Source organism: Eulemur rufifrons, chromosome 8, assembly GCF_041146395.1.
Source record: "Eulemur rufifrons isolate Redbay chromosome 8, OSU_ERuf_1, whole genome shotgun sequence".
NCBI lineage: Eukaryota > Metazoa > Chordata > Mammalia > Primates > Lemuridae > Eulemur > Eulemur rufifrons.
The window spans coordinates 42,034,069-42,048,865 of NC_090990.1; the positions used below are offsets into that span (position 1 = coordinate 42,034,069).

Sequence of the window (14,797 nt, forward strand, 5' to 3'; positions counted from 1 at the left end):
TTTTGTTCTAAATGGGAAAGCAGGAGGAGTGATACATGACTGTAGTATAGAATGGGTATGGAGGCAGAAGTGGAAGCAGAGATACCAGTTAGGAAGCTATTGCTATAGTCTAGCTGAGAGATTATGGTGGCCTTAACCAAAGTGATAGTCTAGATTTGTGCTGTCTGATATAGTAGCCACTGGTCACATGTGGCTATTTAACTTTAAATTAATTAAAATTTAAAATTTAGTTCTCTGGTCACACTGGCCATATTTCAAGCACTTAATAGCCACACGTGGCTAGTAGCTACCATGTTGGAAAAGGCAAATTTAAAACAATTCTGTCATTATAAAAAGTTCTATTCAACAACACACTGGTCTAGATGGAGAGAAATTGATGGACTCAATATATTGTGGAGGTAGAACTAATGACTTACTGATAGATTGGATAAGGGAAGAAAAAGAAAAATAATATTTTATTTTTTTTGGCTTGAGCAACTGGGATTTTGGGTTTTGGCCTGAGCTTGAGTTATAATGGTGCCATTTTCTGAGATGGGAAGAACGGAGGAGAAGTATATTGGCAGTGGTAAATGTTAAGGATACTGTTTTGGCCATGTTAAGCTGAGAATTCCATTCGACATCTAAATGGAGATGTCATATATCATCTTTATCTCCCTAGCACCTAGCATAATAGTTGGTGTTCAGTAATTACTAATCATACATGAAGAATACAAGATATTTGATCAAGATCTCGATAGCCCTAGAAGGATAAGCAAGAACAAAAGAATGAAAGTGTAAAGAACATGGTGCATTGGGAACAAACAGTCCAGTTTGGGTGGCCCACAGAGTATGTTTAGGGAAATGGAGGAAAATAAGGCAGGTTGTTGTTCTATTCATTTAACAAATGATGCCATTTAGGCACTGGGGATACATCAGCAGTCAAAAAGACAACAACAACAAAATCCTTGCTATTATGGAGATTATATGCATGACAATAAACCTCATAATAGTAAAACAGATGTTAGACAGTGAGGAGGTAAGGAAATATGCCGTGCATATATCTGAAGGAGGAATGTTACACATAAAGGGAACAGCACATACAAAGGCTCTGAAGTAGAAATTCCTGCAGGCCAGAGATCAAGGGAGCAGAATGACATAGGGGGATTAGAATAAGAGATGAAGTCAGAAACATAAAGGGGAACCAAGTTGTGTAGGGCATTGTGGGCCATTGCAAGAAGTTTGGCTTTTACAAAGATGGGAGGCCACTGGAAGGTTTTGACTAGAGGTGTGATGTCATCTGACTTACATTTAGACTATAGCTGGGCAAGAGTTGAAGCAGGGAAACCAAGTAGGAGTCATTTCCAGTAATCTGGGTGAAAGATTATGGTGGCTTGGAATGGAGCATTAGCGTTGAGGTGTTGAGAAGTAAGCATATTTTATATATACTTTCAAGGTAGAGTCTATAGCATTTGCTGAGAGATAAGATGTAGGTTGTGAGATGAGAGAAGTTAAGGACGACTCCAAAGTATCTGGCCTGGGCAAATAAAAGGAGGGAGTTGCCAATAACTGAAGTGGAGAAGATTGTCGGAGGAACAGGTTTGAGGTGGGATGTTGGGGATTGGGGGGCAGTATCAAGAATTTGATTTTGGTTTTATGAAGTCAAAATGTTTATTAGGCATCTAAATAGAGATATGGGCTGTTGAATATGTGAATCTGGAGTTTAGGGGAGAGGTGTAAGCTAGAGAGATAAATTTGGAAGTCATCAGCATAAAGATTGTATTTAAGGTATTTAAAGTCCTAAGACTAGATGAGATCACCAAGGATGTGAGTATTTATAAACAAAAAGTCCAAGGACTGAGCTTTAGGGCACTATGATGTTCATGTGTCTGGAAGATGAAAAGGAACCAGCAAAAGAGAATGAGGTTGGAGGAAAACCAGGAGAATCTGGTATATGCAGCCAAGTGAAGGAAGTATTTCAGGAAAGATCATCAAGTGTTCCATTTACTGGTGAATATTGAATAAGGTGAGAACCAAGAATTGACTGTTAGATTGGCGAGGTGGAAGTTGCTGGTATCTTTGAAAAGAACCAATTTATTGGAATGGTGAGGGTAAAAACCTGATATGAAGGGTTTAAGAGAGAATATGTGATGCAGAAAGGGAGATAGTAACTATATGTGGGAGAGGAGATAAATAGGAGTGGTAACTAGAAGGGAATGTGGGGTCTTAATAGGATTGTTTTTTAAAATGGAAGATATTATAGAATGTTTGTATGCCAAAGGGAATAATTCAGTAAAGAGGGAGAAATTGATAATGAATAAAGAAGGGCTAATTGTAGGAGCCAGATCCTTCAGTAGGTGTGTGAGGGGATCCAATGCATAATTGGAGGAGTTTAGTCTCAGAAAGTGTATTACCATGGAGAGATTGGCTATGCATGGTGGAAGAAAAGATAACTAGAAATGATGAGGTCAAAGAACTTAGAGGCTGTGTGTTAGACAGATCTTCTATAAGGACATCATTTACACCAAAAATAACGATAACAATAGCAATGGGGAAAAAGAGATTAAGTCAGATTGAGGGGAAATTAGCAAGGAGATTGGTTGATGGCTATAACATGACAAGGTGATGAGTAGTATTATCTGATGGCCTGCACTTCAAAGATAATGGGGCTTTTGAGGGAGGAAGTTTTGGATGAGGATTCCTTTTAGATTCTAGTTCATTACTAGACTATACAAATTGGCCAGGCTTTAAAATTTCATTAAGTTAAGGTGAATTAATGAATCTTGGCACCTTAAATGCCTTTGGATGGAGGTACACAACACCATCTAGTCAAATGAAAATAAAATCAAACTCAAATCTGATCATGTCTCTAGATTTCAGAGGGAGTTAGAAATTGTGCATTATGCTGCTTATAAAGGATGGATCAGTAAAATTGATACTATGGAATCCTCTATAGCAGCAATCCTCAACCTTTTTGACACCAGAGACCAGTTGCATGGAAGTCAGATTTTCCACAGATGCAGGGGAGGGTGGGGATAGTTTGGGGATGATTCAAGCAAGTTACATTTATTGTGAAGTCAAATGTCTCCTCTAAAGATAATTTGTATTTCCAGCCAGTCCCCAGCACTAGCATCACCACCTTAGCTCCACCTCAGATCATCAGGCATTAGATTCTCAGAAGGAGCGCGCAACCTAGATCCCTTGCACGCCCAGTTTAGAGTAGGGTTAGCGCTCCTGTGAGAATCTAATACCACTGCTGATGTGACAGGAGGTGGAGCTTATGCGGTGATATGAGCGATGAGGAGCAGTTGTAAATACAAACGAAGCTTTGCTCACTTGCCTGCCCTCACTTCCTGCTGTGCAGCCTGGTTCCTAACAGGCTATGGACCAGGGCCCGGGGGTTGTGGATCATAGCTCTATAGGACAAACTAACTGATTTCTTCAATTAAAAAATGCAAGAAAATAAACAGAGATGGAGCACAACGTATAAACTGAAAGAGACATAAGTGACATACTAATCACAATGTATGGATTGTATTTGGGTCCTAATTCAATAAAAACAAAATAGCATTATAAGTTAATCAAGAAACTTTTTGATTGGATATTTGATAACATTCATGATTTTTAAAATTTATGCATGATATAGTATTGCATATTGTGCATACACATACCCTTATTAGGTCATTAAATATAAAATGTCCAATTTTAATTGAAAAGTATAGTTTATTATATCCCAAACAAGAAGCAGTGCAGTTAATCAAAGTATGCACCTAAAGTATGGACACAGTTTTGCCATCTTAACAGTAGCTAGATTTTTGTTGTTTTTTTTTTTGTTTTTGGAGACAGTCTTGCACTGTTGCCAGGGCTAGAGAGCTGTGATGTCAACCTAGCTCACAGCAATCTCAAACTCCTGGGCTCAAGTGATCCTCCTGCCTCAATCTCTCCAGTAGCTGGGACTACAGGCACATACTACCACGGCTGGCTAATTTCTTCTGTTTTTTTAGAGACGGGGTCTTGCTCTTGCTCTGGCTCCTCTCGAAGTCCTGACTTTGAGTGGTCCTCCTGCCTTGGCTTCCCAGTGGCTAGGATTATAGCTGTGAGCCACTGCACCCAGCCCAGCCATAGCTTGTTTATGCCAGGAGTACAGAAGGCTGGAGAGCAAGTGGTGATGAAATCGCCCAAGGTGTTTTCTACAGCTTGCTGAAAATTGAATATTTTTCCTTGCAAGAAGTGGTCCAAAGCCTGGAAGAACTGGTAGTCAGTTGGTACCAGTTCTGGCGAATACAGTGGATGACAGAGTTTCCAAGTCCAGCCTCTGTAGTTTGAGCAGTGTTGTTTGTGAAACGTGTGGTCAAGCGTTGTCTTGCAAGAGGATTGGCCCGTCTCTGTTGACCTGCCTCGGCTGCTTCATCACAGGTATCCCCATTATTTGTCCAGTTGGTTGCAGTAGACATCCACTGTAATCGATTGACCAGGTTTCATGAAGCTGTAGTGGATGATACCAGCGCTGGACCACCAAACAGACACCATTAGCTTTTTTTGATTAGAATTGGTTTTGGACTGTGTTTCAGCACATCTTTATCCAACCATTGTGCCTAACACTTATGATTGTCAGAAAGAATCCATTTTCATTACACATAACAATACAGTGTAGAAATGGTTTGCCTTTATCTCGTGACAGTAAACAAAGGCAAGCTTCCAGACGATTTCTCTTCTGACACTCGTTTAATTCCTGCAGAACCCATCAATGCAGCTTCTTTACCTTGCCCATTTGTTTCAAACAGTCCAATATTGTTGGAATAATAACGTCAAACCTTGCTGCTAATTCACACATAGATTGAGATGGATTCGCTTCCACTATAGCTTTCAGCTCGTCATCCACCTTGGTCTCAGGTCACCCACATGGCTTAATTTCAAGATTAAAACCACCAAATGGAACTACTCAAGCCATTGATGTACTGTGCCATTCATTAGCCACATCCTTCCCAAACACTTGGTTGATTATTCGAGCTGTCTGTGCCTCGCTAGTTCCACAACGGAACTCATATTCGAAAATAACATGGATTTTTGCCTTATCCATGGTTTCACAAAAATTCCTCTAAAAAGAACTTGAAAGATAATCACAAGCCAAAACATGCATTTGAAAGATGGAGGATGTGGCTTCACAATAAAAATAAAACAAGAAGTGCCAAAGAGAGATGTCAGAGATATCAACTGTCAAACGTAGTACTTAAGGAAATCAGACATTTTATACTCAATAACTGAATATATACATGCACATATACATTTTTTAAAGTTATCCTTTAGAGATACATAGAGATATATTTACAGAGGAAATGAAAGCCAAATTAAATGTGGATTGATGCTGAAAGTGTACGCTTTCATAAAGTTAATAACCAAACATTAATTATCTTATACTCTAGAGTATTGTAGAAAATATTGATTTATTCTGTATGTCCATACATAAGTAAGAAAAATCTCATCAACCCAATAAAAATGGGCAAAAGACACAAATAAACATATTATAAGAAGATCATCACCTAAGTGCACATTTGGAAATAACACCAATTGAGTATTGGACAGAGGTGGGGGCTGGGGGGAGGGGATGGGTGTATACCTACTTGATGAGTGCAATGCGCACTGTCTGGGGAATGGACACACTTGAAGTTCTGACTGGGGGGGATAGGGGATAGGGGGTGGGGGGCGGGGATGGGTGTATACCTACATGATGAGTGTGATGTTCACTGTCTAGGGAATGGACACGCTTGAAGCTCAGACTCGGGGGGATGGGGGGGCATGGGCAATATATATATAACCTGAACTTTTGTACCCCCATAATAAGCTGAAATTAAAAAAAAAGAAAATATACCCCCAAAATAAGCTGAAATAAAAAAAATAAAAAAATAAATTGGTTGTCTTTTTCTTGTTGAAATTTTAAGAGTTTTTCCTATAATCTGGAAATATTATATGTATTATATATAATCATATTAAGATATATGATTTGCAACTATTTTCTCCATTTCTGTGGATTTTCTTTTCAAATTCTTGATAATGTCCTGTGATGAAAATGTCCTTTATGAACATTTTTAGATTCTGAAATAAAGTTTATGTTTTTTTACTTTTAAAAAAAAAAAAGAAAATGGAAATAAAATACATACGGAGTCTAGCAAAAAAACAAAAAAAAGAAATGTGTATGATATTGTGGATATGTTGGAGAATATATAAATCCACCAGCTTTCCAAAATTTTAGCATAGCTAAACTCTCTTTGGAAAATAGTTAGGATTATCTTTTAAAATTGAACATTCACATACACTGTGACTCAGCAATTCCACTCATCAGTGTATATCAAGGAGAAAATCTTGCCATGTATAAGAGTGTTCACAGCAGCAAATAATAGCAAAATTGTAGAAACAACCTAGATACTCTTTAGTAGTAGAGGAGATGAATAAATAGCCTCTCCATTAACAGGAGAGTAGATGAATAAATACAATAGAATATTATACAATGGCTAAATCAAATAAATATAGCAAACACAACAATATGGAATAACCTCAATAAAATAAAGTATCCAAATATTATATATAGCATAATACCTGGTATTTAAAGCTAAGAACAATTAAGATAAAATACATATATGAATTATTCATGTATTTGAAATATATGAATATATACATTTACAGACACACATATGTAAATAAAACTGTAACTTTGGGTTAGGAGGCACAGTAGGATGGGGAGGGCAGCCCCCTCTATGGTCAGATGGAAGCTGTTGTCAAGGTCCTGGCCTTTTGTATGGGTGATGGGTTTGTAGGTGTTTGTTATATTATTAAAAAGAGTAATTAACTATTAATAAATAGAATACCATTAATGGACCAGTGAAGATGAGCATCGTGTGCTGAGGATAATGATTACTACATTTTTATATAACTGAATTCTAATTAAAGAAATAGAATATATTATATATATATATAACTATACACATAACATTTTATCTAATCTCATTTATATTTATATATATTTTTATTTCAAAATATTAAGAAGGTACAAATGTTTTTGTTACATGGATACCTTTTATCATGCTTAAGTTGGGGCTTTTAGTGTGTCCATCACCAGAATAATGTACCTGATGGGTAGGTTTTTACCCCTCCCCTCCTCCCTCCCTCCGTGATCTCTTATCACCTTTCCGTCCCTTTGTGCCTATGTGTGCTCATCTGTTAGCTCCCAAATATTAGAGAATATGTGTGGTGTTTATCTTTCCATTCCTGAGATACTTAGGATGATGGTCTCCAGTTCCATCCAAGTTGCTGCAAAAGACATCATTTCATTTCTTTTTATGACTAAGTAGCACTCGATGTTGTATATATACACCATATTTTCTTAATCCACTCATGACTTGATGGGCAATTAGGTTGATTCCACATCTTTGCAGTTGTGAGTTGTGCTGCAGTAAACATTTGAGTGCAGGTGTCATTTTGATAAAATGACTTCTTTTCCTTTGGGTAGATACCCAGTAGTGGGATTACTGGGTGCAATGATAGGTCTACATCTGTTTCTTTGAGGAATCTCCATACTATTTTCCATAGAGGTTGTACTAATTTGCAGTCCCACTAACAGCGTATAAGCATTCTTTTCTCTGCATTCTCACCAGCATCTATTATTTTTTGACATTTTCATAAAGGCCATTCTGATATGGGTAAGGAGTATAGTTTTAATTTGCATCACCATGATGATTAGTGATGTTGAGTATTTCTTCATGTTTCTTGGCCATTTGTTTATCTTTTTTGGGAAAGCTTCTGTTCTTTTGCCCACTTTTTAATGGGGTTGTTTGTTTTTTTCTTGCTGATTTGTTTGAGTTCTTTGTAGATTCTGGATATTAACCCTTAGTATAGTTTGTGAATATTTTCTCCCATTCTGTAGGTTGTCTCTTTACTCTGTTGATTATTTCCCTTGCTATGCTGCTGCTTTTTAATTTAATCAAGTCCCATTTATTTATTTTTGTTGTTGCTGTAATTGCCTTAGGGTCTTAGCCACAAATTCTTTGCCTAGGCTGATATCTAGAAGAGTTTTTCCTACATTTTCTAATAGAATTTTTATGGTTTCATGCCTTACATTTAAGTCTTTTTCTGTCTTGAATTAATTTTTGTATATGGTGAGAGATAGGGGTCCTGTTTAATTCTTCTGCATGTGTCTATCCAGTTTTCCCAGCACCACTTACTGAATAGGGTTTCTTTTCCCCAGTATATGTTGCTGTCTGCTTTGAAGATCAGCTGGTTGTTGGTAGATAGTTTTATATCTGAGTTCTCTATTCTGTTCCATTGGTCTATGTCTTTACTTTTATGCTAGTACCATGATGTTTTGGTAGCCTTGTACTATAATTTGAAGTCTGATAATGTGATACCTACAGATTTGTACTTTTTGCTTAAGATTACTTTTGCTATTTGGGCTCCTTTTTGGTTCCAAATGAAGCGTATAATTATTTTTTTTAGAGCTGTAAAACATGATGGTTTTATTTTAGTGGGGATTACATTGAATCTATAAATCACTTGGGACAGTGTGGACATTTTAACTGTTGATTCTAACCGTCCGTGAGCATGAGGTTTTTCCATTTGTTTGTGTCATTTGTGATTTCTTTCATCAGTGTTTCATAGTTTTCCTTGTAGAGATCTTTCTCCTCTTTGGTTAAGTATAGTCTGAAGAATTTTATTTTCTTTGTAGCTATTGTGAATGGTATCAAGTCTTTGATTTGCTGCTCAGCTTGCTGTTACATTAGTAAATAACATTTTAAAATCTCAATAGATTTGACCACCAAAAAGGTATACTCATGAATGTTGATTTTTTTTGGCTAACTTCAGAAAGATTTCTATTTTTCCTAAGTTTCCTATTATGGATATTGCCTAAAAATGTATATAACTTGGCTAAGTGGGAAATACTTAGGGTTTTGTGGATAAGTAAATTTTTTTGGCTGTATTAGAGATGCTGTTTCTGGAAAATTTCTGAAGCACATTAGTTTACTTTTCTGCTGTATTAAGAAGATAATACTGACATGTATGAATGATTCATGATTGAATTTCTTATGATGTTTCAATATTATTATTATTTTAGAGGGCCCAAGAGATTTGACTTACTCTCATCAGGCTTGGAGCATAATACTGGAATTTGCCTTTTTCACTAAATCCCTAATGAGAAGTTGTTTTCTTAGACTTCTCTCTTCTAAAAGTTGTTTCCCTTTGTCTTCATCCCATTCTGGTTAATTGAAATTTTATTGGTTTTGTTGTAATTTTGCTATAATTTTTTAGTCTCTTATTTCTCTGGTTTTGGCTCCAAGCTGCTCACATTATTTATAAGTGCTGATTCATACATTTATTTAAATATTTACTTGGTATAGGCACTTTGCTAGGTACATACTCATGAATCAAATTATAATAATAAAACATATAATTACAAACTGAGGTACGTGCTCTGAAACTAAGGGAAATGCATCTGTGAGCACAAAAAGGCACCTGACCTGGATTTAGAAAGTGACCTTTAAGCTGAGGTCTAAAGGATGATTAGTAACTGGTTGAAGTGTGGAGTACAGATCATAGTATAAGATTCAGGTACAGCTTATGCAGAGGAGCTGCAGAGGGAGGAAGTGTAGCATGACTAAAACTAAAAACAGTAGTGTGATCAGTGTTGGGAATCAAAGATGAGACAAAATAACAGAGATGGCAGGGGCCTGAATTATTTGTTAAGAGCAGTGGGAAAACCCCGAAGATTTTAAATTAGGAGGCTATTGGAGATCAGATTTGTTTCTGAAGAGAATCCTTATTTAATGTCTGTTTTTGTAGCTAGACTATAAGCTCCAAAAGTAGAGGGAATAGCTATTGATCTTGCCACGTGCAATACAAGTAGGTACTCAGTAAATATTGAGTGTCATTTAGTTGCTCAGTGTGTGGCACACAGTAAGTGCTCAGTAACATTATGGTTTCCATTGCTCTAGATTGGCTTTTGGTGTGGGACAGTGGCTACTGTGGGGTAAGAGGCGTCATGAAGTAATTCATTCCAACAGTATCTGTTGAAGACCTCTCATGTACTCAGAAGAATCAGCAGCTAAATTTATATATTAGAATTTCAACACTTCTTTTCCCTTGGGCCCCCTGTAGGATGTATGGAACACAAAAGTGATTGAGAATTGTTAATAAATCAGATCAGCCTAAAGTGAGGTGATATAGTAGATGCTCTTGCCCTATACCACCCACTTTATATAATCACTTTTGTGCCTGGTAAGATAGCTTTTATAAAGCAATTTCTTCTAGAGTTCTCAGGTAAAATTACCTTTCGAGAGTTCATTTGAAATAGTCTCAACTTTATTCTTAAGTTATGTTCATTTGTTTTATATAAGTAAGATAACTTGCCATGTTTCTTCCCAAAGACTAAAGATTGCTCTTAAAACATTTCTTTTGAAAATTTATAATCATTTCAATACTATAGCTTTAATATTTTACCTTTTTCAAGCATTTAATTTATATACAGTGTGTCCTCTCTTAAAATGTATAGTTTATAGTGTTATATCACCAACTTCCTGGCCAATTTTCCCTACTTCTTTATTGGGGAATAGTAACCAGATCCACCAGCTCACACATATTTGCTTTTGTGCACATTAATAAAGGTGCCCTGTCTGGGTGGACAAATTACCAAAAGATTCCTCTGCTTCTGACATATCCTATGTCATTGTGCACTGCTTGGAGGGTGGCATCAGCCCCTACTTGTGCCTTCTGCTGCGTGCCTTTAAGCCATGCAAAAACTACTCAGCTATACTTAGTGGCCCTAAGTGGTAACTCAGTGTAAGTTAGATATTGCTGGTAATCAACTAGACTATAGATAATCCTTTATAACCAAAGTGGCCTATTTTAACAAGTAAAACAATTGTTCACTTAATGTAATTGTTAAATGCAACCTTCAGTTAAAACATCAATATTATATTTACTCATTTTCAAAGTTTCTAAAACTTGGTTTCATAAAATGTGGGTAAGTTGTTACAGTTTTGGGGGAAAAACTTTGTTAAATAAAGCTAAAGCTTTTTTTTTTTTTTATCATTTTTTTAATGTGCTCAGTGTTGGCTGCCTAGAAACATACACACAAACATATACACTAATTTTTCATTATGGAAACTTTTTAACATATACAAAAGTAAAGTGATGAGCCCCATGTATCTGTTATTCAGCATCAACAATAGTCAATGTATTGTTTTATCTGCTTCCCTCCCATTTTCCTCACCCCAGATTATTTTGAGGCATATCTCAAACATTATGTTTTTAATCTGTCAACTCTTCAGCATCTATGCTAGAAGACACTCTTTAAATTTTAAATAACGGAAAGACAGTACTGTTATCATATCTAAAATTAAAAATAATTAACAATATTTTCCACCATCTAGTCAGCATTCAGACTTTCCTGATTGCTTCATAAATGGTTTTTAAAGTTGATTTGTTTGAATCAGAATCAAAACAAGTCTATACAGTATAATTGATATGTCTCTTGAATTACTTTTAATAAATACCTTCCCCTTTTCCTTTTTTTTCTTGTATTTTATTTATGGAAGAAAGGGCTATTTTTCCACTTTCTGGATTTTACTGGTTGTATCTCTGTGGTATCATTTCACATGTCCAAGAATATTTTTTATTTATGTTTAAATATATGATACCTCATCTCCTTTGACTGTTAACAAATTTTTGTTTAGGTGGAGTAATTAATGCTTTACTTAATTGTCGAAGAATGAAAAAGTTCAAAGATTATGTAAATATGAAAGGGAGGATCTGAAGGAAAGGGCACAAACCTCAGGAAATAGAATAACTTTGTAATGCTCCACTTTCACAGCTCTATGATTATTTTGATAACATAATGTTACCATCTGGAATATGGAATTGTAGCAAGAGTAGGTATAGTAGTTTGATTTTGGTTAAAGTAACATTGTTAACTTTTTTTATTTGCAAAAAAGATACCAGGTGATCAGCACTCCAACAGATTTTTTTATGGTAATGGAATATGTGTCTGGAGGTGAATTATTTGACTACATCTGCAAACATGGACGGGTGAGTTAACATACTGTTTAAACCTCTAAGCTAAAAAAGAGGAAAGTACTGGGAAATAACAAACTGAAAAGATATCTTCAAAGCCAGAGTTACTTTTGTAGTAATGCACAAATAGACATACAGAATATTAGACAAATTTTTTTTCCTAAAAGTACATCTTTTGAAATATCTATTTTAGAAAATATGTTCCACGTAATTTCCAACATGATGCCTGTGCTTTTCAGAATCTGTTCTGTAAAAGTATTTTGAGGTTTAATCATTTTTTCTTCATACTTTCACATACATTCTGTTTTAGTTTGTTTTACTGTCAATTCCCCAAAACATTGTGCACATTTAATAATGTTAATTGAAAATTAAATGCTACTGCCTAGCAACAAAGAAAAACCTGCCTATTGACGTGTTGAGCTTTGACAAGTTTTTGGTTTTTTTTGTTTTGTCTGGTTTGTTGAGAATTTGAACACAATTCTAGCTTGCTTAGTTATATGTAGGCTGATTATGAAACAAAAATTCATGCTAAATAGATATCCCAGATATTCTTAATGCAGTTTCTTTTCTGCTTGATAGGTTGAAGAGATAGAAGCCAGGCGGCTCTTTCAGCAGATTCTGTCTGCTGTCGATTACTGTCATAGGCATATGGTTGTTCATCGAGACCTGAAACCAGAGAATGTGCTATTGGATGCACACATGAATGCAAAGATAGCTGATTTTGGTATGTAACTCCAGGGTTGTTCCGAAATGTACTAGCTGCCTTTTAAAGTGTGTCAGCAAAAACTCTTATGGAACTAAGAACTTTCCATTTCAACCTTGTAAATCCTATACCATGAAAAGAGATTAGTTGCTTCTTCTATTCATTTAAATACACTAAAAAAAATGGAGATACCTTTAGAAAAGTTATCAAGATAAATCCATTCAATCCGCATTTCCTCCCAGGGAAATGATACTTAACTGTTTTTTGGAGGGGGAGAGGAGCCCCAAAACTGCTTTGAAAATCTGATGAAAGTATGCAGACTTTCCCTGATGAATGCACATAAATAGAGAGGTACATGAAAATTTGCATGCAGTTTTGGAAAAAGCTTTATAGTTCTTCTGAATTGATTCATGAAGAGGTCAGTGGATCTTAGGGTTACATCTAACAACTTGATTAGAGAATAGAAGTTTTTGTCAGGGATAAAAGAAAAGGTAAACTGTGATTTTTAAGCTCCACACACTTTCTGGGGTAAATATACCTAGAAAGGATGCCATAGTAGGCTGTTTGAGATAAAGATTAGCAAGTGAAAGATTATAGAGAAAGAGAGACAGAAAGGTGCCAAAGTTTAGTATTACTTATTTAAAATTTTTGTCTATATTTTGTCTTTAATCTAAAAACCAGGAAACTACTTTCTCTATTTCTCTTCCTTCTCTAAATCATGCAACTCAATTTAGTGCTATAGTTCAAGTAGATTTTTTTGTTAAATTCTTTTTTCTTATGTTGAATTAAAGCTTTCTAAATTAAACACGGTTTGGAACATAATCTCTTTATAAATTGGGGCCTGTCTGGTTTCTAGTTGCAGAATTTTAAAAAAGGCTTTTGAAAGCTTAGTATAAAAAAGTAGTAGTCTCTATTCTTTCAACTGTAGAAGTAGATAAATCATAGATTGATGGTTTTATGTTTGGAAAAGTCAATATAATTTAGAATATCCTTATTTGTGAAGTGAATCAACACTTATTGAGAAAGGAAATTTAATTCTCATCGTACATGTGATATGCTTTAGCATTTTTTGTCATAGTGGAAGCACTCTGAAATGTTCTCTTTCTTGTCTAACAAATGCTTTCTACTGCTTTTTTTAATAATTAAAAAATAAGATGTATGGAACATTAAAGACTTGGAATTTTACTCATTTTTAATCTGTATCCACTTAAAAAATTTCTAGCACCAGGTAAGTGTTACTTTTGTTTTCAGGACTATCTAATATGATGTCAGATGGTGAATTTCTGCGAACTAGTTGTGGATCTCCAAATTATGCAGCACCTGAAGTCATCTCAGGCAGGTAATATATCAGTGAAGAGTGAGCTTTTTGTCATCTTGCATTCATTCTGATAACATTTAATTATAATATAGTCTCTTTAGAAGGCAAGATTTTTAGCATGGTAGAAACAGATTGTTCATTTATCTTATTACCATTGTTGTAGGGGGGCTGTTTATATTAAAATTTTTTAAATGTTTCATTTAGCTGTTGTCATTTATAAATGTACTTATGAAGTTTTTCCTTTTTAAAAAAGAATTGAAATCTTGATTTAAAATATATTATTTCACTGTAGAAAAATGCAGGTAAGAGAGTAAACATTTGTTAAAATTAAGTTAGTGTAATTTATCAGACAATCTTTTAATAATACTTTAAATATTTTATAAAGTATATACAGTATTGTTTTAAATTTTGTCTTTGGAAGAATGAAATCTTGGTGGAGGTAATATTATTTCATGAAATTAAACTATACAAGTAGTGATTGTGTACTCTTGTAACTAATTCATTGGTACATTATAAAAAAATGTTTATACAGATTACAGTAGTAAACTTAAGTCTTTCTGTAGTGACCAATGTGTGATTTAAAAAGTTAACAGAATTCTATGAGAGAAAATATTGAAAAGGTATTATTGCCAGTAGCAGATATAGGAGTTTCTTAGTTCATTTGGGCTGCTATAAGAAAAATACCATAAATTAGGTGGCTTACAAACAACAGAAATTTATTTCTCACAGTTCTGGAGACTGGG

The 14,797-nt window shown here is 35.1% G+C and overlaps 1 protein-coding gene across 1 annotated transcript in view; it reads left to right on the top strand.

Moving 5' to 3' along the window:
- Positions 1 to 14,797, top strand: part of PRKAA2 (protein kinase AMP-activated catalytic subunit alpha 2) — a 56,517-nt gene that overhangs the window by 29,984 nt on the left and 11,736 nt on the right. Inside the window, exons 3-5 of the mRNA XM_069480057.1 lie at positions 11,955 to 12,048; positions 12,613 to 12,757; positions 13,988 to 14,075. Coding sequence (XP_069336158.1) covers positions 11,955 to 12,048; positions 12,613 to 12,757; positions 13,988 to 14,075 — 327 coding nt within the window. The remainder of the gene's footprint in view (positions 1 to 11,954; positions 12,049 to 12,612; positions 12,758 to 13,987; positions 14,076 to 14,797) is intronic.